This window comes from Trachemys scripta, chromosome 2 (assembly GCF_013100865.1).
Source record: "Trachemys scripta elegans isolate TJP31775 chromosome 2, CAS_Tse_1.0, whole genome shotgun sequence".
NCBI lineage: Eukaryota > Metazoa > Chordata > Testudines > Emydidae > Trachemys > Trachemys scripta.
In genome coordinates, this window is record NC_048299.1 from 245,049,731 (window position 1) to 245,072,771 (window position 23,041).

Below are 23,041 nucleotides of genomic sequence, written 5' to 3' on the forward strand. Positions count from 1 at the left end.
GCAAAAGAATTAATGGACACAAATCTGACATCAGGAATCAAAATACTCAAAAACCAGTGGGAGAACACTTTAACCTGTCTGGTCATTCAGTGACAGACCTGCGGGTGGCTATATTACAACAGAAAAACTTCAAAAACAGACTCCAAAGAGAGACTGCTGAGCTAGAATTGATATGCAAACTAGACACAATCAACTCCGGTTTGAATAAGGACTGGGAATGGCTGAGCCATTACAAACATTGAATCTATCTCCCCTTGTAAGTATTCTCACACTTCTTAACTGTCTGTACTGGGCTAGCTTGATTATCACTTCAAAAGTTTTTTTTTCTCTTAATTAATTGGCCTCTCAGAGTTGGTAAGACATCTCCCACCTGTTTATGCTCTCTGTATGTGTGTATATATATCTCCTCAATATATGTTCCATTCTATATGCATCCGAAGAAGTGGGCTGTAGCCCACGAAAGCTTATGCTCTAATAAATTTGTTAGTCTCTAAGGTGCCACAAGTACTCCTGTTCTTCTTTTTAAAAATTAATTGGCAATCACATTAGCTGTCCACCAGTCATATGCCACAGAGGCAGATTTAAGCGATAGGCTACATATCACAGTTAGTAGTTCTTCAGTTTCATATTTGAGTTCCTTCAGAACTCTTCGGTTAATATCATCTGGTACTGGCAACTTATTACTCTTTAATTTATCCATTTGTTCCACATCCACCTCTATTGATACCTCAGCCTGGGACAGTTCCTGAGATTTGTCATCTAAAAAGAATGGCTCAGGTGTGGGAATCTCCCTCACATTCTCTGCAGTGAAGAGCGATGCAAAGAATTTCATTTAGCTTCTCCTCAATGGCCTTGTCTTCCTTGAGTGTTCCTTTAGCATCTTAATTGTCCAGTGGCCCCACTCATTGTTTGGCAGGCTCTCTGTTTCAAATGTACTTAAAAATATTTTCGCTGTCAGCTTTTGTGTCTTTTGCCAGTTGCTCTTCAAATTCTTTTTTGGCCTGCTTAATTATACTTTTACATCCTGCTGCCCTCCCCTCATGTGGAATGAAAGGGGGCTATAAAAGGAGAGTGAAGTTAGATTCCCAATGTTCCAGGTGTAGGAACCCTAAGCCCTCTTTCCTCAGCTCCCTTAAAGGGGGCTAAAAAAAAAAAAAAAAAGAGGAGAGTTGGCTTCACGCTGTACCAGATGCTTAGGAGCCCCAAACCCTCCTTCCTCAGCTTCCTTAAGGGAGACTTTCCTTCAAATCCTTTTCCAGTCCATTTTATCTGCTAACAATATCCTTTCCAGAATGAGCACCTGCACTAGATGTCTGCCACAAGTTTTAGATACTAAGTTGTGGTATTATAATCTAACTCCCCTACTTCATTCCCCTGGGCTCAGACCTTCTTTGGGGAGGGCAAATGAACCATCCCATCTTGTCCAAACAGGCAGTGAGGGAAAAATTCTTTCCCAGACCCCAAGGAATAGGGTGATTGGCGTAATGCCTACAGCAGGTCATGAGGAAACCCAATCCTTTTGCAAATTTCAGGGTGAGTGCTACCTGCCCAATCCCAGTAAAAGAGGGTTTCACCGGGGCTGCATAGAGTATAAATACCCTCAAGTTCTTCCAGTCAGCAGGAAAGGCTGGTCTCAGCTGCTTCGTGCCCTTGGGATGAAGTCATAAAATTCAAACCCTTTATAAACTGATATTATTCTTCATCCCTTAATATCAAATTATATCAATGCATTATTTAGACCTAAAACGGACCCTCAAATACTCATGTACCACTACCATTGACTTAATGAGAACTGTGCATTTTTGATCAGGACATTCAGGTGAATGAAGATAGACATGGATGGAAGTAAGAGGAAGGCCACAACTTTATTAATTATCACTATAGAAGGATGCTATACGCCCACCTTCCCTGTCTCTCATATACCAGGCACTTCGGTGGGTCGAGTTTGGGAATACAGAGCTCCCACCTTATAACCAATAACTCAGCGTAGACCCTCTCCAACCTACTCCTAGAGCATAGCTCACTTCTGAATTCTCTCTCCCTCCCTCCATAAGGGGGGGTAGAGATTTCCAAGTGGGAACTTCAGTCTGCAAAGACTTGAGATCTCCCCTTTTCCCATAGGCACAAGGTCCACCTGAAAAAACCCAGCTCTCCTTTACCCCTGCGACCTAATCCTTTTGGCCTTTATCTGTATTGGACACTGGCAACATGTTGCGATTCCTAACATTACAAATTCCTAATACTAATTGCGAAGTTCTACTACCTGTGACAAAACTTCTCCACGATGCTGTGAGGAAGGTGAGAAAACCTACATAGCCTCTGCCAGTTTGGCCCAATGGTAAAAATTCCTCACTGATCCCCAAACAGGTGATCGATCAGACCCTCAGCATCCTAAAAACACTGTTCCTATACTATGAATACAGGGAGGGCAGCTAAAGAGAAGAGGCCCCCCAAGAACCAGTAAGAGGTTTAAGCTGATGAAGGATTGAGGAGCCAATTGGGCCAGTGAATTCCCAGATTCCTCCTGGCAGGAGAATGGGAAGCAGGGAGCTCTTGGAGAAGGAGGGGCCCAGACTTTATTCCCAGGAATGCGCTCTCCCACTTCTTTATGAGCTGTCTTTTCCACTGTTGGTGCCATCAACCTTCTTACCTAGTAGGGAGAGGGGGAGGTTGTGTCAGGCAGAACATAGGACCTGATTCTGTGCCACTCAAGTCAATGTTAAAAGTTTCATTAATTTTAATGAAGAAGAATCGTAGAGCTGGGGGGAAAATTTCAGACAAAATCTTTTTTACACTGAAAATGCAGGTTCAGGTAGATCATAACATTTCACAAATTTATGCTGATTTTGGCTATTTATTTTGGTGGAAGAAAATTTCTGAAACATCGAAGTGAGCTGTTTCAACATTGTCAGGCTAGATTTACAAGGAGATTGAGTATGTCTACAGTGCAGTTAATAACCCACGGCTGGTCCATGCCAGCTGACTCAGCCTTGCAGGGATGGAGCTAAAGGGCTGTTTAATTACAGTGTAAATGTTTGGTCTCGGGCTGGAGCCCAGGCTTTAGGACCCTATGAGGTTGGAGGGTCCCAGACCGAATGTCTACACTGCAATTAAACAGCCCCTTAGCCCAAGCCCTGTGAGCTTGAGTCAGCAGCATAGACCTACCATTAGGCACTGTTCACAAAACTCTGACCACCCCTCCCCCCCCAGTGGTTAGATCACTCACCTGGGATGTGGGAGATCTAGGTTTGATTCCCTGCTCTGGAGCAAGGACTTGCACATAGATCTCCTGTATCCCAGGTAATTGGCCTGATCGCAGGCTGTAGGGTATTTTGGGGTGGGCTTTTCTCAATCTCTGCTGTTTGAGTGGTTCCGCTTTGTATAAATAATTAAGTATTGCTTGGAGCAGGGACTGCAATTCTGGTGTCCCCATTCTGAAGGGAGTGCCATAACCACCAGCAAGTCATTCTCTGTCTCTGGCCCAAATAATATTTAATTATTTATAATTACAAAGTGGAACAGCTTGAAGAGGGGCGATTGAGAAAAAACACACTCCAGAATAGTCAATAATTTTGTGATTAGGGCACTCACCTGGGTGTAGAAGACCTGTGTGCAAGCTCTTGCTCCAGACAGGGATTCAAACCAGTCTCTCCCATGTCCTGAGTGAATGCCCCATCCACTGGACTATTAGATATAAGGGAGCAGTATATCAGCACCACTTTTTGCTCCTCCTCTTGAGTTTTGTGAATCTAATCCTTCATTTCCAAGTTTCCTTTGCTTCCATTTAAAAATAAATAAAATTGTAAAAATGCGTGAAATTGGAACAAAACCTTTCAATCAACCCAAAATGGTTTTTTCTGACTTTTCAATTTACCAAAAATTCCAAAACGTTTTGGTTGCAGGTTGACCCAGAAGGAAAAGTTTTTTCCATTTTTCAGAACTACAAGCAAACTGAAAAATCAGTTATTGAAACAGCTCTAGTCCTTAGTGTCTAAAAGTAAAGGCTGGGATTTCCAAAGGAGTATAAAAGAGTTAGGCACCCAACTCCCAGTGCCTAATGGCCATAAATTCTCTTGAAAATCCCAGCATAAAAGCATTAAAAGATACCAAAATAAAACCAGTGTATGGCTTAAATAAAATAGGTGATGGTGCTGTGATATAAAGTTTTGTGACAAAGTTCCTCCTCTATCTTGGTGGGTCCTGTGCTTATTGGCGGATTTTCTTGCCTTAGAGATTCACCATGTGGGTTGGGGAACAGCCCAGAGACCTTCCCCTCTGGAAGAACCCACAGTCCAGGTCAATTGGGAGGTTTGGGGGGAACCTGGGCCCGCCCTCTACTCCGGGTTCCAGCCCAGGGCTCTGTGGACTGCAGCTGTCTGTAGTGCCTCCTGTAACAGCTGCATGACAGCTACAACTCCCTGGGCTACTTCCCCATGGCCTCCTCCAAACACCTTCCTTATTCTCACCACAGGACCTGCCTCCTGGTGTCTGATAACGCTTGTGCTCCTCAGTCCTCCAGCAGCACACACTCTCAGCTCCTTGCGCCTCTTGCTCCCAGTTCCTCACACTCACACCACAAACTGAAGTGAGCTCCTTTTAAAACCGAGGTGCCCTGATTAGCCTGCCTTAATTGATTCTAGCAGCTTCTTCTTAATTGGCTCCATGTGTCCTAATTAGCCTGCCTGCCTTAACTGGTTCTAGCAGGTTCCTGATTACTCTAGTGCAGCCCCTGCTCTGGTCACTCAGGGAACAGAAAACTACTCATCCAATGACCAGTATATTTGCCCTCTACCAGACTCCTGTACCCCACTGGTCTGGATCTGTCACAGTTTGTAGTGCTTCTTCTTTGGGAAGACCTACCATACTCATAATTCATGGTTCAATCACTCATGATTAACACCATCATCCCAATGTGGTAACTTGATGGTTTTTCAAATTATTTTTATTTCTGGGATCTACCACACGTTTTTTTAGGGCAAATTGCCATGAACTACATTATTTATTGCCATAAAATATAGCATCGGGAGCTTTGCACCACATTTGTTAAACTGCTGCAGTCAGTCAGTATGATAGATATTCAGGCGAATTTCTTTGACATATTCTGACCACCTGCTAATAGTTTTGTCTGAAAGACATGCATGTATCTTCCAAATAGAAGAACAATATAAAGTTTATTGAAGGAAGCCAATTAGCTTCTGTTTTCTCTGTACAACCATTTACTGTATTCCTTCCTATATCAAAGATTATTGGAAAAGAAAACTAGTGTTTAAATTACATCTTACAAATGAGTGCTGTTTTCATTAAATCTTTCTAGTTGAGGTACAGTTTATATTTGTGTAGGTGTATAATATATATACAGAGAGAAAGAGAAATGCATGATGGTGTGCTATAAACTTTTTCTTGGCACTCGTTTGCAATGTCACCATTACTCACAACTGGCAGAACCATGAGTGACTTATGCAGGCATCCCAAATAAATGCCAATAAAACCTTTATGCCCCCCCCCAACCCATTGTGCATTTCATATATACCATCTGTGTTTCAAAAACTATTTTAGGAATGTTTTGAAAGATTGGATTGAGTATATTTTTGTGTCCCTACAAAGGCAGGCCCCTTAGTTACTGTTAATCCAACTGCACTGGACTCAGGTTTTATAAAAACCTATAAAATAATTTATCTCTCTTCTATAGGAAAAAAGAATACAGAGTTAAAGTCCATCATCTTAGAACCTTGTAGGAGAGGAAGCAAGAGTAGGGTTCTATTATGAAGCTCGAAATCTCTCATTTCTCATGCAGTCTAGCCCCTGAGACATATTCATGTGTAGAAAAGTTGTTATAGTCGAAACCTAAATTTTGTCCATCCTCACGTGGGTGTAATTTTGTGGGATATCTCCATTTGTAGGACAACAAAGAAATGTTTCTTTTGCAGATTGATTTTGATAACAATGACTCAGGGATTCAGAATGTTGTAAATCCCCGGGGAAATAAATTAAGACTAATAGTTGCCAGAGAACAATGAGGTGGTCATACATATATGATAAATTCATTTATAACATCATTCCACAATATATCACATGGATATTACCTGTGCATATGTGGTGTGTATGGTATGGTATAAACACACATGCATACACAGTCAAGTCATACTCATTGAATAGTTTATTTGATTAATTTTGTGGTGCTGTTTAAATAATGTTTTCAGTACATCTATTTTTCATTAGTCGTACAGTTTATGGAATGGTATGAATAATTAGTGAATACTCTCAACTTTAAAAACCATAAGAATAGCCAGACTGGGTCAAACCAAAGGTCCATCCTGTTACCTCAGTTTGCCTAGAAACCAACCCAGGGTTACACTTGTATTGTTTTTATTAAATGCAGCTGTTGGATCAAACAGAAAAGGGATGAGGCTTATTCATGCACGCACACATTCATCGCATTCATCCCCTCATGCACGCACACACTCACAGAGGCAGAGTGTTACCGGAGACAGCAGAGGAAGCCGAGAAGCTGAAGCATAGTAGATCTGGTGTGTCCGCCTGTGGTCATGGATCCAGGCCGGCAAGCAGGTCAAGAAGCAGCAGCCTTGTGTGCATGCCTTCTTCCTTTTTGGAACTGGGCGGCTTCTGTCACATACACTGAGTTTCCCTTCTGTGTCCATCACCGAGAAGCATTCCCAGGCCTCGTTCCTTTCATGCATACCAGGTTCTTCTTTTCTTTACAGCACCCCATGATTGCCTTCTCAGGGCAGATTACATCAGACACTCCTGTCTCCGGGCTCTATTCTCCTTGCAGTCCCTCTCCGCCCAGTCCCACATACACTCCCTTGTTCATACTCTCTTATTGTGTGATGGAATATTGCAATGCTTGGAGGTTTATACAAGTGGTAAGTGAAAAGGTTACAAAGCTTGCAAGAGTTACAAAGCTTAAAAGGTTATGCTAACAATAATTAAAGTTACAAAGTTTGCAAAGGTTACAGAACTTAATGATCATACTAGCAATGACTGAAAAGTTACAAATCTTACAATCGCATTCTGCTGGATTGAGCGGAGGCTTTACATAACATTTCCCGCCCCTTGGTCACCCAAATTGTGGTGACCATCTAAAGAGGGACAGCATGCCTCCGTTCATCCACGCCAGTACTTTGATTGCCGGAACAATTTTGGATTTTCATTACACGTAGCATGTCCACAATAACAGAAATACATATCAAAAAGTTGACCGGAGGATGTAACAATGAGTGTCAAACAGCCATTATCATGAACTACATTTAGATTAAAATCAGAGTATTCAGTGGAGAGGTAAACAATCGGTAAAAAGGTAGTTATAAGCTTGATGTATCACAGGCTTCTGGATGGAGGTGGCCACCACGGGGATAGGTGTGTGATTGACAATTTGGCAGGATGCGGAGGGGTAGGGAGAGGGAGGGGTCTGGTTAGAGTTAAAAAGGGCTGTAAGTATAGTTTGTTGCTGTTCCGTGCCTAATGCGGTATTTTCCCTTTTCCTAAACACCATATACCATAATGCTAGCAATGAGACAAGCGCTACAAGACAAACATAAAACATGAAACACAAAACCACAGAACATAAGACAACGTAGAGGTTTGTCGTGATGATGCACCATGGTATGTTTCAATTGTCCTTCAGCTGGTACCAGCTCTTTCTGGTGCTCTGAAAAACAGAAGCTGCAAAAAAAAACCTTAAACCTTGTAAACCGTAGGCTATCATAGAGAGGAACATGGGGAGTCGGGGTGGTTCCTCCTACATGCTTGATGGACCCACTTCCCATTATAAGGATATCGTCCATGGGGCTTTGGCCGCAGTGACAGGAGCAGGAGCCCCAGCTCCGGGCTGACCAACCACTCTGGTGGCCTGTCGCGCCGCTTCCTTAAGGTGTGATATGTCTAGGGGCTCTCCCTGCTTCTACACTCCCATAGCCATCTGGACATCTTTGGGCAACATTGCTGCAATAAGCCTTAATTTGGCCGTTGGAACCACAATCTCAGACAGGGTCCTGGGGATCGCCCCCCCCCCCCGGGCACAGGCCGGATACCGTCCAGTTAACAATCCCGCTAATACCATTCTCTCCACAAAGACATCAGGGGCCTCTCCTGGAGTGGGGGGAGCCTGCTGCATACTGGTGGCTGATCTCCTGCAGTGCCTCTCCTTGAGCCAAATTGCAAACTAGCACAAACGAGGACTGCCACCATCCGGCTGCCTGCGTCCGCAGTGCGATTCCCATATCGCACCCTGGTATTATGGATGCCATCCTCAACAGCTTCCTAACTTCCTCTGGGTTTAACCCCTGATCCTCTATCGCCATCAGAAACTGATATGCTCATTCCAAGAATGTGCTTGCTTTGGCTGGACCAAACCCCTGAGCCAGAGAAATTATCTCCGCAGGGGTCAAGGCTATTTCCTGTATATTTACCCAAGTTAAGGGTCCAGGGCTCCCTCCCTGGGCCAGGGGGCCATGCTGGAAAGTTAACCATTGCACAGCTGCCACCAGGGCTGGCCGAGCTCCCGGCCCATCTGGCGGCCATCCCAGGTCAGGATCGTACCATATGTCCCCGTCCCAGTCTCCAGGGTCATATCAGAGCGATGCCTTTGTCCGTGATCCCGGGAGGCCTGCTGCTCTCCCGCCCAGACAGGTCCCATGCTCTAATACCAATCCCCGCAAACACTCCACCTGGACCTCCAACTCCTTCGATTGTTCCCTCTCTTCCTTGACCTGTTCAGCTCTCTCCAACGCCTTGTCGGTGGAGATTGCTAGCTGCTGACAACTTGCCCCTGCCGCTTGTGCTTGTGGGATGAATGGGCTGGTTGAACAGATGGAAGATCAGAAGAGCTCCCCTTACAATCGCATTCTGCTGGATTGAGCGGAGGCTTTACATAACACATCTAGTCCCGTATCCTGTCTTCCGACAGTGACCATGCCAGGTGCCCCAGAGGGAATCAACAGAACAGGTAATCATCAAGTGATTCATTAAACAAAATGTTTGCAAAAGTATTTTTCATTATTTGTCAAGCTCGGTCCATCTGATAAACTGGAAAGACATGACGATTGCATTTATCAGGAACTGTTGACCACCACACCTGTCCTCTGCCCATTAATCCAGCACCCCTGAAACAATTTATCAGATATCAGACTTTTGAACAGCTCCCCCAAAATGTAAACATTTTCTGACAAAATGTTTCATGTTGATTAGGCCTCAACTGGAGTATTGTGTCAAACAAACAAACCCTATTTTACCCATGGTGAATTTGGAACCATATATCCAAATACCCAGGTTGCAAAGTAAGAGAATAAGTACAGTTTATAGATTTTTGTGACACCTACACCATTTTTGTGACACCATGCACAGAATAGGTATGGCACAGACATCACTAGTACAGACTTTCCAGTATTTCATTTCCAGGGTGAATTAATCCTGCTCTTGATGGAGCAAATCTACCGTGTAGAGGGTAATTCAGGTGTCATGACTCTTCAACTCTTGGCTTCTCTGTTACGAATGCTGACAAGGATGCTAATTAGTGCAGTGTTATGTGGACTTTCATCATGTCACTCAGCAAAGCACTTAAACGCTATGTTAAATCATCGTTATTCATTAAGAGATAACCAACTCATTTGAAAGGTACTTTGGCCCAGTGCATAGGGCATTGGAGACTGAGTCCAGAGAACTGGGCTCTGTTTCTGGTTCTGCCCTGACTGGCTCTGTGATCCTCCCATCTCAAGTTTCTCCATTTGTAATATGGAAGAAGAGAAAGAATGGCAGTATAGAAAAACTAAATGTTGTTGTAACTATTTTTATTTATATTATCATTTAACTTTGAGACAGAATGAACGTAGGCCATTCAGTACAATTCTATCCATATGTCAGGACAATATATCTGTCCTATTTTCCGGTTTGCCTAGTGCTTACATGTACATTGACTAATTAATATGGGTTTCATGTTGAGTGGATTCTAATCTGAGCAGGTGCGGTGCGAAACTGACGAAATCTAGATTCCAACTGCAGCCTGTTCCATGTGTAAAGGTCATGCAATATTTTTTTAAAAAACTCCAAAAATAATCTAAAATAACTTTTCTTCACATCATAATATAATGATTTGAAAGTCTAATATCATGTGAGCCAGAGCTAAGAGCAAAAGACTTATAGCACTGGGAAAGAGAGATTCCCAGTTCTGAAATGGGATAAAGCACCTGTTTCTATCCATTATTGTTTGTGATGTCATACCTTAAACCTGTCACCGAATTACTAACACCACAAACCAGTGTAAATTTTGGGTGGGGAGGAGAGGCATAGGGGAGTCGTTATATAGTTTTGGAGAAAGAAGGAAACATTTATGGCACAAGTTATTAATTTATTTTTATAGTGGCAGCTCTGTCATGTAGCAAGTGGAACTATGTGACATTGTAGACATAAAATGTTGTAGACATTAAATGTTTTCACCTCCAGTTTGTAAGCAAAATAGACACCTTGAGTCATTATTAGTCCAAAGAAATCCAAACTGACACAGTAAACCTTGTATATGTCTTAAGTTTGTGAGAGGTATTGAAAAGCATTAGAATGCAGTAAGGCCAGAAAAGTCTATCCTGTCCTCTTTGCAGACAGCTAATTTTTAAAAGTGAAAGTGCAGATATTTCTCACAGGCAAGTTATAGTGGGAGAAGAAAGTAAGAAACGTGTATAGATAGGGAAAAGTGAGTGAAATTTACTGTCAGCATGTCTAATATTCACTGCAAAATCTTCTTCAGCAAGATATGTTTTTTCTTGTTTTTTATTCATAAACATCTTTGATGCTAAAGAAAAACAACTAGGAAAACAATATGTCCTTGTTTGTCTGAAAGGGTCATTACTGATTTTGTAGCTTCATGGGTATCCAAAGAAATGAGGTGAGACCACATAATGAAATATATCCAACATATGTTAATGCAGCCAGAGCCCACCCACAGCAGTGCCTGCCTCTCCTGGAGCTAGCAACAGGTGGCCCACTCCCCAAAAGAACACTTCCCATTCCCCTCTCTGAAATCACACCCCCCTGCAACCCAGCTAGTTGGGGAGGGGATGCTTGTTACAGTGTCATAACTATGGGCAAGTGGAATTGTGGTTGTGTATGGAGGTTCCACTATACATTTGTGCTTTGTCCGAGTTTTATTTTTGTACTTGTAAATCTTAATTACTGTGATGGTTCTGAGAGCCAGGGATAGGAGTTTCATATAAAAATAAATATCCTAAAAAATAAATAATACTGATTGCTTAATACTTCCTGTTAAAGGGGATGGCTGCTTTGTGAAATGACCTGTGATCAGGTTCCTATTTTAAATGTAAAAATAAAGCAACGTTTTCATTCCATGCTCACCCTGCTTGGAACAAAATCTAAACAAAAGTGACATCTTCTGCCAGCACCTTTGTTTCTCAAAACTGCTTACTAGCCAACCCCATTTAAGAAGAAGTATCTGCAGTTGTTTTTAACATAATATTATTAGATAAGCTTATAAATATTTTTAAATTCATATTTGTTTTGTTTCGGATAATGCAGTCCAGATTTAGTAGCCTCATTTCTTAAACATGATTCCCAGGACATTTTTGAAAAAAATATTTTCTTTTTGTGGTTGTTTGTGTGTTTGTGTTTGTTTTTAGAGAGATGAATGTGCAGCCTGCTAATTTGTAAAGTAGAGAAATTTCCCAAGAAATATTTGTTATGCACAGAATGTCTCCACCTTCCTCCAAAGGACCATTTCAAAAACAGCCATTATAAGGCCACCTAAAAAGCAATCTTGATCATAGTGAATGCATTTTTTTTCCAGTCCAGCCCTCTGATGGCACGAGGGTCCACTGAGAGTGGACTTAGAAGCTCATCCCTGCTTTAGTGGGGGGCGCAAGCGAAATAGGGTGGGTCTGGGGCCATGTCAGGCAGCTTCTCCAGGCAGCATCTGCTGGTGGACTCCTGCAGTATACCAATAAGATTTTAAAGTTCCATGCGCTGGCAGAATCCTTGAAGAAATACGTCGCAGTGCCACCTGTTCCCCTTAGAGTAAATTCACTTTCCAGCACAGCCACATCTAAGGATATAGGGAAGCACAAATTGGACTACCTGGAGCAGCACAGATTAAAGTTTGCCATAGGTAGCTGCATTCCTTAGTTTTTCAAAAAGTCTGTGAACTTCCTATCAAAAGGTATTCAATGGATGCTTTGGAAAAATATGTCCCAGAACTTAGCTGTAAGCTGATGTAAATGTTTCCATATTTCTGTTCTTTAAATTGCAATGAAAACAATTTTTATTTGTATTATTTATTTTGTATTACCATAGAAGCCCCAGTCATGGACTATGACTATGGCTGTGTGCTTTATAAATCCAGAACAAAAAGACAATCCCTGGCACACAGAGTTTACAATCAAGTACAAGACAAGAGACAACAGGCTGATACAGATAGACTAACAGGAGAGTTCAAGAAAACAGTGAGGGTATATTGATCAGCACATCAGCAACCAAACCATTGTCAAGTTTTCTGTAGGCATCATGGCAAAGAGGTCTAAGGAGGGTTTTAATGGAAGATAATGAGGTAGTTTTGCAGATGTTTATGGGGAACTTCTCCCAGGCGCAGGGGTGAAAATGAGCCAGTACAGGCCGTTATGGTGTACCGGTGAGACCCCGGTACCAGCCCGTATGCAGCGCTTTAACGTCCCTGCCCCTTTTGCCTCCCCTGTTGGCGGCCCTGCCGGTAGGCTCCCTACCAGCAGGGCCGCTGACGGGAAAGGGGCAGCGACGCTAAAGCGCTGCTGCGGCAGCACTTTGAGGGTCCTTAAAGGACCGCTGACGGAGGAGGCAAAAGGGACAGGGACGTCCTTTGCCACGGCAGCGCTTTAAGAATGGTCCTTTGCCGCGGCAGCACTTTAATGTCGCTGCCCCCTCACCCCGCTGCCGGGCACAGGCAAAAGGAGCAGGTGCCCCTGGGCCGGCGATTTAAAAGGGCCAAGGGCTCTGGCTGCCACTACCAGTACTGCGGCAGCGGCAGCCGGAGCCCCGGGCCCTTTAAACCGCCACTGGAGCTCCGGGCAGCATGGGCCAGGGAGCGTGGATGGACTGGCTGGGGTATGCTGACCCCCAGCTCCGCCCCTTCTGCCCAAGACCCCGCCCCTTTGGGGGGTGACAGAGCCGGACCCCATACCGGTAAGTTTAAAGAGTTACTTTCACCCCTGCCCAGGTGTGAGAGGCAGCATGAGAGAAAGCACAGAGTTGCTTGTTTGAAAATTTAATAAGTTGGCAGCTGACATCATGGGCTGATCAGAAGTATGGGGGGGGGCTTTCAATACTGAATGAGAGATCACAGTTGGGTGTGGACACGTTGTGGAGGGCCTTGAAAGTGAAGACAGGTAGTTTCTTTGATATAATAGAGAAGAGGGAGCTAGTGAAACAATTAAAATAACCAAACATTCTGCTTTAGCATTTACAAGCAAAGCAGGTTGCCACCTTGTGATAGTGCATGAGAAACTGCATGTGAAATTAACTAAACGCTAACTATAAACCCAAGTGAAACTGTTGTTAAACATTCATAGTCAAAGGTGGGAGAGATACAAAAAGTAAACAAATATCCTAAAGAGTGAAAAGTGGTTTTCTTTAAATGCATTAATATAAAGAGTAAAGTTTTCGAAAATGCCTGTTGAAATACCCATTGAAAATCAATAGGACTTAAGATCTTCCGTGATCGTGGCACTTTTAAAAATTTCACCTAAAGTGGTGGTAGCAAAAAGGTTAAATACTGATGTTGTTGTTTGAAACGCTAATATTGAACCTCTGTCCCTTTTAATGATCTCCATAAAATAATATACAGGCAAATATAGGAACAAATTGTATATAGATTTGTTATCATTGAATTAATTTACAATGGTAAATCAAGTAATAGAATTAATTATTTTCTAACATTTTATTTATACTGAATAAAATCCCTTTTCCTTGTTTGGTTAGCTATACTGGTTTATAATTATTTGTCTTTGTCTGTCACTTCTCCCTTTTTTAAGTACATAATGTAATTGGTTTATAAAACATGAAAATAATACTTTGCCCTTCTGAACAGCCTTCTATCCAAGTATCTCAAAGTACATTGCAAACACTAATATGTGTAGGCTCACAACACCTGTGAGGTAGGGAAATATTATTCTTAGGGCTGTCGATTCATCGCAGTTAACTCATACAATTAACTCAAAAAAATTAATCTTGATTAATCGCACTGTTAAACAATAGAATACCAATTGAAATTTATTAAATATTTTTGCATGTTCTTCTACATTTTCAAATATATTGATTTCTATTACAACACAGAATACAAAGTGTACAGTGCTGACTTTATATTATTTTTTATTACATATATTTGCACTGTAAAAATGATCAACAAAAGAAATAGTATTTTTCAATTCACTTCATCCTGTAGTGCAATCTCTTTATCACGAAAGTGTAACTTACAAATATAGATTTTTTTGTTACATAACTGCACTCAAAAACAAAACAATGTAAAACTTTAGAGCCTACAAGTCCACTCAGTCCTACTTCTTGTTCAGCCAATCTATAAGACAAACCAGTTTGTTTATATTTGTGGGAGACACTACTGCCTGTTTCTTATTTACAATCAGGGCCGTCCAGAGTATTCAGGGGGCCTGGGGCAAAGCAATTTCGGGGGCCCCTTCCATAAAAAAGTTGCAATACTATAGAATATATTCTCGTGGGGGCCCCTGTGGGGCCCGGGGACTGGGGCAAATTGCCCCACTTGCCCCCCGCCCCCGGTGGCCCTGTTTACATTGTCACCTGAAAGTGAAAACAACCTTTCGCATGGCACTTTTGTAGCTGGCGTTGCAAGATATTTACGTGGCAGATATACTAAACATTCCTATACCCCTTCATAATTCGGCCACCATTCCAGAGGACATGCTTCCATCCTGATGATGCTTGTTAAAAAAATAATGCGTTAATTAAATTTGTGACTGAACTCCTTGGGGGAGAATTGTATGTCTCCTGTTCTGTTTTACTCGCATTCTGCCATATATTTCATGTTATAGCAGTCTCGGATGATGACCCAGCACATGTTTGTTTTAAGAACACTTTCACAGCAGGTTTGATAAAACGCAAAGAAGGTAGCAATGTGAGGTTTCTAAAAACAGCTACATCACGAAACTCAAGGTTTAAAAATCTGAATTGCCTTCCAAAATCTGAGAGGGATGAGGTGTGGAGTATGATTTCAGAAGTCTTAAAAGAGCAACACTGCGATGCGGAAATGACGGAACCCAAACCATGAAAAAAGAGAACCTTCTGCTGGTGACATCTGACTCAGATGATGAAAATGAACATGCTCCGGTCTGTTCTGCATTGGATCATTATTGAGCAGAATCTGCCATCACATGGACGCATGTCCCCTGGAATGGTGGTTGAAGCATGAAGGGACATATGAATCTTTAGCGCATCTGGCATGTAAATATCTTGTGACGCTGGCTAAAACAGTGCCATGTGAATTCCTGTTCTCACTTTCAGGTGACATTGTAAACAATAAGCAGGCAGCACTATCTCCTGAAAATTGTAATCAAACTTGTTTGTCAGAGCGATTGGCTGAACAAGAAGTAGGACTGAGTGGACTTGTAGGCTCTAAAGTTTTACATTGTTTTATTTTTGAACGCAGGTTTTTTTTTCATTTGTAAGTTCAATGATAAAGTGATTGCATTACAGTACTTATATTAGGTGAATTGAAAAATAGGATTTCTTTTTTTTTTTTACAGTGCAAATATTTGTAATAAAAAATAAATATAAAGTGAGCACGGTCCACTTTGTATTCTGTGTTGTAATTGAAATCATATATTTGAAAATGTAGGAAACATCAACAATTTTTTAAATAAATGGTATTCTCTTATTGTTTAACAGCACGATTGCGCGCAGGATTAATCGCGATTAATTTTTTTAATTGCTTGACAGCCTTAATTATTCTTGTTTTATAGATGAGGAAAACAATTCATAGTGAGGTTAAAAGACTTACCCAAAATCCCACTGAAAGATACTAATAATTTTAGCCTACTTCTGGCCACATTTAGGCCTTTATACTGCAAAGAGCTCCACCCAGGTGGGCCCATGTGCAGAGGGAAGGACCTTAGAATACATTTCAAGCTGTATTTCCTTCTTCAGGCTTTTCCACTGTGTGCATAGCCATTAATTTCCCATACACACTTAAAAGGAGAATGCTATGGACAGTCTGTGAGGTCAATTTTATAGTGTTTTTTCCCCTTAAACTGGTGTTTGTGCTGGAAAGTATGAGAGGTCCTTTACAATTTAAAATATTCCAACCCATGTTTCTGTGTAAGATTAATTGCAAATGAAATTCAAATCTGAACTTCTCATACATCGTACAAAGCTCTAAATTAACAGTATCAGTTTAGTAAAAGGAGTTGGGCATCAGTACAGACAACTCGGTGAAGACCTCTGCACAATGTGCAACTGCAGTCAAAAAAACAAACAAAATATTAGAAGGTATAAACAATGGGATTGAGAGTAAAACAGAAAACACGATAATGCTATTATACAAATCAATGGCTTTCTCTAATCTGGAATGCTGTGTGCAGTACTGGTCACCACATTTCAAAAAAGGATCTTGCAGCAATAGAGAAAGCTTGGAAATAGACAATGAGAATGATTAGGGGCATGGACAACTCTCGCATTCGTAGATTCGTTGATTCTAAGGTCAGAACAGATCATTGTGATCATTTAGTCTGACTTCCTGTATAGTACATGCCATAGAACTTCCACAAAATAATATCTACAGCATATCTTTTAGAAAAACACCCAATCTTGATTTAAAAATTGTCAGTGATGGCAAATCCACCATGACTCTCGATAAATTGTTCCAATGGTTAATTATTCTCATTGTTAAAAATATATGCCTTATTTCCAGTCTGAATTTGTCTGGCTTCAACTTCCAGCCGTTGGACTGTGTTATACACCTTTCTCCACTAGGCTGAAGAGCCTATTATTAAATTTTTGTTTCCCATGTATGTACTTTTATAGACTGTAGTCAAGTTACCCATGAACCTTCTCTTTGGTAAACTAAATAGATTAAGTTCCTTGAGTCTGTCATTGTAAGGCATGTTTTCTAATCCTTTGATTATTCTTGTGGCTCTTCTCTGAACCCTCTGTAATTTGTCAACATCCTTCTTGAATTGTGGACACCAGAACTGGACACAGTATTCTGGCAGTGGTTGCACTAGTGCCAAATACAGAGCTAAAATAACCTTTATGCTCCTACACAAGATTCCCCTGTTTATGCATCCCAGAATTCCATTAGCACATTTGGCCACAACATCATATTGGGAGCTCATGTTCAGCTGTTTATCCACCACAGCCCCCAGATTTTTTTTCAGGAACACTGCTTCCCAGGATAGAGTGTTCCATCCTGTCAGTATGGTTTACTTTCTTTGTTCACAGATATATACATTTGCAGTTAGCTGTAATAAAATGCATATTGTTTGCTTGCATCTAGTTTACCAAGCAATCTAGATCGCTCTGCATCAGTGATCTGTCCTTTTCATTATTTACCACTCCCCCAATTTTTGTGTCATCTGCAAACTTTATCAGTGATGATTTTATGTTTTCTTCCAGGTCATTGATAAAATGTTAAATAGGGCCAAGAACTGATCCATGTGGGACCCGATGCGAAACAGATCCACTCAGTTAAAGTTAAAGATTGAGACCTATCAGTTAGCCAGAGAGAGACTGAAAAGATTGGGACAATTACCTTAGAAAGGAGATGAATAAGAGGGGATTCAATAAAATAATACAAAATGATGAATTTTATAGAGAAGATAGACCAGGAGTAGAGCTAGCAGGAGAAATACTGACAAACTGTTTTTTTCCATGGGAATTTGCAGATTCATCAAAATCAAAACATTTTGTGGAGATGGTTCGATTTCACCAAATTTACAACAAAAATCTGCCTGATTTCCTGCCAGCTTGTGTATCCAGCTTCTTGGCAGCCTGCCTGGCAAGCTGATGGTGAGCCTGGAGGTCCTGAGAGTCCCAGCTGCCAAACTCCCAGGCTCAGGTTCCTTGGCAGTTCAGGCTCTGAGAGCCCAGGATCCTTTCCCTTTCACAAAGAATTTTGAAATATTTGGGTTTTGTCCCAAAATGAAACCAGTTTTAGAAATAGTTAAATCCTCCACAGAATAGAATTACCTTTTCCTGCCCACCTCTAATCAGGAGTTCCTACTTTTTACCTGTCTCCTAACACAAGAATTGAGGGGGCATTCTGTGAAATCAAAAGTCTGAAAATTCAAAAGTGAAAAAAGCACAACAGAGTATTAGATGGCACATGGTATCATTGCCAAGAACTTAGCGATATTCAAAGAGGGGCTGGATTTATAGATAACAACAATGTTATCTATAATCAGTTAATTCTAAAATAAGAGTTTTGGAAAGGTTATAAAACCTCATGTATCCGAGTTTAAACCCATTTCTAACTATTAGGGATCAGATGAGTTTTTCATTGGGAACAAGATAACCACATTTGTCTACTTCCGGGTTCACCTTCCTCTGACGTATCTGGTACTGACCCCCATCAGACGGGATCCTGGACTATTTCCATATTCTATTTCCTGGTCTGATCTACTATGGCAATTCCTATGTACCCGTGTTTATACCCATTATGTTGAATCCTATATCAGATTTTTTCTATAGGAGGCAGCTTCTGGCAGAGACGCAATCCATTCATTTTCAGTTGACAGAGCCTCTGATTCTCAGGGTCTCAAAATTACCATCTTGGCTGTCAATACATAATAGTTATTCATATGCTTTTTATCTTTGATGCCACAGAGTAATCTATCACATCATGCAGTAGATAACATGTCTGACTGTCTTCTCTCTTTCCCCTCTTTGTGTATTTCATCTTCGCCTGTCCGCTTTCCCCCTCCTCCCTGCCCCCACTGGTTCCTCAGTAGTCATCCTGCCCACTCCTTTTTACTCACATCTCCATCCCTCTGACTTCCAAGGGCTTTTATTAAAACAAATAACTACAAATCGAAGTGTTGATTTTTGAGGGCATCATAGGAAATGGAGGTGGCAGTGAACTATTATAGTACTTCATCTAGCCTAGTTCCCTGCCAATGCATAATTGTTCCCTATTGTACATTTTATAGTGTTTTCTTCATTCTATTTTTAAACATTCTAAACTATAGTGTTTCCACCAGTTCCCTGAAGAGATTATTGCATATTCTAATAAATCTCACCATCAGGAAGTTCTTTAATATTCAGCCTAAATTTTCTCTCTTCTAAATTTCATTCCATTATTTCTGTGATAATTTATACCCTCTGTGACATGCTGAATGATTTATTCCTTCCTTGGTGTTTAATCCTACAAATATTTGTACACTGTTTTCCTCCCTAGATTGTACCTCAGTCAAGCAAGTCATATTTTACTCCTTTTACCTTTCCTCATAAATTAATCTGTCCAGCCTCCTGGTAATTTTTCTTGCACACTCCAGTTACTCAGTATTAGCATCTGAATAACCCAGTTATTTCACCACCCAATCTTAACTTTGCAGACTTTCAATCATTGTTTTCTTCTCATTACTTAAGAACTTCATTCATGATCCAGGTTTGGCATCATTTGGATCTTTTAGGCTATCGAGAGAATTAAAAATCCCCGATGAACATGAATCTAATATGTAATCAAAGAGCTTTCCCATATGTTTACACTTTTCATCTATTTTGTTGGATATCTTCATATTTAAAGAGCTAGGCATTTTATAGTATAAATACTTCTTTAGATGGATCATAGAAAAGTGCATATAAGTATTAAGCAATAGAAAAGGTGGACAAAATTTGCAGATTTTTTTTCTAGCAATAATACCTACCTATCAGTTTATATAGATCAGTGACATTCATTGCGTTATATTCTGTAATCTTTACAAGGCTTTCATTATGTGATAACTGACATTTGTATGATGTTAGTAACAATATGATGGACAGTTAGTACAAAAAATAAGACTTTGTGATTTGGCAAAAATGACAATGTTTAGAACAACAAGAGTATTTGGAAGTAACAGTAGTTTCTACAGAAACCAAATTGTTGTGAGTTCTTCTGAAGCTGTACATTTAGAATAAGGAAATGAGAATATAAGAATGTAGCATAATTTATAAACTGTGACATACGAACCTAGATAGTAATAAAAAAATCGGTTGTTATTTATTATTTGCACATTTGCATATTATTTGTACTATGCTAGGCAGTGTTTAGATACAGAGAAAGACACACTCTTGCCCTGAAGAGCTAATAATATATGAAGGAATACACCATACCATACCGTTCAGCAAAATTAAAGAGAAAGTATAATAAGCATAGAAAATGAAGAAATATAAATGGACAAAGTACATGTATACTGTATGCAGTGATCAGGAATGAAGAGCTCTTAAAATAACTGTTGAGAAGTGACTTTATAAATGGATAGTGGGAAGAATGTAAAGGAAAAAAGTATTTTGTCTTTAATGTAAATACCACACAGTATATACACTGCTCTAAAGTCATTGCTTGCCTGAAAATTGATCAAATAAAAGCAGAAGAATGTGCTAACTTTTGATCTTTTCCATAGAGATCTAAAGTCACGATCAATTGGTTTCCGTCTGTTCTTTGAAATCACATAAGGTTCATATGTGCCAAGTTTTATATGAATCACATGATAAGGTCAAGTAATACAAATTCCAAGGCTGACTTTCTATACCCAGGTCACATATGACTGTGATACTATATTACCATATGTTGACTATAATGGTGGGTATGTAAATGCTGATATTGAAAGGAATCCCATCAGTAAAACCCAAGATAAATAAAACTATAGTAACACTTTTCAAATTAACTAAAAATGAGAGGAACTCGACGACAAAAAATAATAATTATAAAATAGAAAGAGGCAAAGGCCAGCAGGGCATTCTGTGATCATAAAATCAAAGAGAGAAACAGTCTTGGAACTAAAGAAAAATTGTGAATATTTAGACATTTTTAAAAAAATCATGAAATGCCAAAATTCAGCAGTTACTTTTTAATAGAGTTATTTAAAAAAATGCTGGGGATTGCCAAAGATTAAAAATAATCTGGTGATGTTTTTGTCATCTATGGGAGCCAGAAAGTGAAGAAATACATAACACTGAGCAAAAGTTAATTTGACCTTTTATTCATAATTGTGAATATTAAGGATTGACAAAAGGAATACCATTAAAGGATACCTGCAGCAGTAGCTACTGAAGCAAACTTCAAAAGCCTAGCGCTAAAAAGTGACTGCAATGTCAGTGAAACTCTAAATAACTACATAGCATGCTTGAGCATGTAATGTTCTGATTTTTTAGACTTCTGTACAATTTGTGCTTTCTGTTGTTTGTGTTTACTATGATGCAAAGAAAATCTAGAAGTAGTAACTAGTAAAGGTTTCATTTCACTAATAGCAACTTTTAGCTAATAAACCCATTTTAGGAAGAATAAGTAAAATGTTCCTTGCAGTTAAGCTAAACTGAACAGATACTAAGAACAACCATATCAATGTCTTTTTATATTTACTAATATAGTATTTGGCTTTTCTTGCACACATTACAAATTAAGTATAAAGCAACAGAGGGTCCTGTGGCACCTTTAAGATTAACAGAAGTATTGGGAGCATAAGCTTTCGTGGGTAAGAACCTCACTTCTTCAGATGTTTGCATCTGAAGAAGTGAGGTTCTTACCCACGAAAGCTTATGCTCCCAATACTTCTGTTAGTCTTAAAGGTGCCACAGAACCCTCTGTTGCTTTTTACAGATTCAGACTAACAGGGCTACCCCTCTGAAAATTAAGTATAATTATTGTAATGTACTCTGTNGTGGCACCTTTAAGACTAACAGAAGTATTGGGAGCATAAGCTTTCGTGGGTAAGAACCTCACTTCTTCAGATGCAAACATCTGAAGAAGTGAGGTTCTTACCCACGAAAGCTTATGCTCCCAATACTTCTGTTAGTCTTAAAGGTGCCACAGGACCCTCTGTTGCTTTTTACAGATTCAGACTAACAGGGCTACCCCTCTGAAAATTAAGTATAATTATTGTAATGTACTCTGTCATGTATACATATGCACACACTAATGTACATGCAGATATACTGGCTCTCTATATATAATGACAAACACTGCATATAAAATAGTATATAAATGCTATAGTAATGTGTATATGCTTAACCTTGTTTTGTTTTGCTTCCCCTATTCTATTTTATCACACTACTAGCATATCATTAATAAATATTATGATTATCTTATAACCTGCAGATCCTGGAAAGACACTCCCAGAAGCTCTGGATTACTGCAAGGTTTGGCTACAGACAGTAGCAGGAGAGATAGATGCTAAAAGTGGCATTCCACCACCTCTCATCACACTGCAAATTAAAGACTTTCTCAATGGGCCAGGTAAGTGGTGCACTTCTGATCAAAATGAATTTTCTAATGTAATCTGTGTGTGCATATAGAGCCATCATTTCTTTATAAATGAACATGCCAGAAAGATGTTTCCTCCTTTCTCCATAAACGTGGATTTTTTTTTAATTTAATTTTGTGTATTCATTTTTGCCAAAAACTACACTGGAGAGAGGCCCAGGTTGAACAGAATTAAAGTGGCAGATTTAAGGCCGGGTAAACTTCTTATCTTTCAGGACTAGGCACTGGAGCCTTAAACCCCTAGAAATTTCAATTTGTAGATTTCTAGTAGAACAGAAAATACCTGCTTCTAGGCTTTGGAAAGCTATGAGACTGTAAAATGTATGGCACGTGTAGAAAGGCTATTTAAAGTCATTTTTAGAGGTTTATACTATTCCCTCTGAACTCTGTTCAGTTGGATTCATGGTAATCTGGACACCTGGTATTACAGGTGTAGAGATACAAAACAAAAATACTCTCAATAAAATTTTCATCTTCTAAAATAGTTTTACAAAATAAAATAGCTATTATAAAACTATTTCTATAACTAATATAGCATATTTAGAATATCTGGTAGCATGGTATAAA

General features: G+C 40.1%; 1 protein-coding gene across 5 annotated transcripts in view; it reads left to right on the forward strand.

The window, feature by feature from the left end:
* Positions 1-23,041, forward strand: part of VPS13B (vacuolar protein sorting 13 homolog B) — a 948,921-nt gene that overhangs the window by 743,711 nt on the left and 182,169 nt on the right. For all 5 annotated transcript variants that reach the window (XM_034763372.1, XM_034763367.1, XM_034763371.1 and 2 more), the window contains exon 35: positions 22,310-22,447. In XM_034763372.1, coding sequence (XP_034619263.1) covers positions 22,310-22,447 — 138 coding nt within the window. The remainder of the gene's footprint in view (positions 1-22,309; positions 22,448-23,041) is intronic.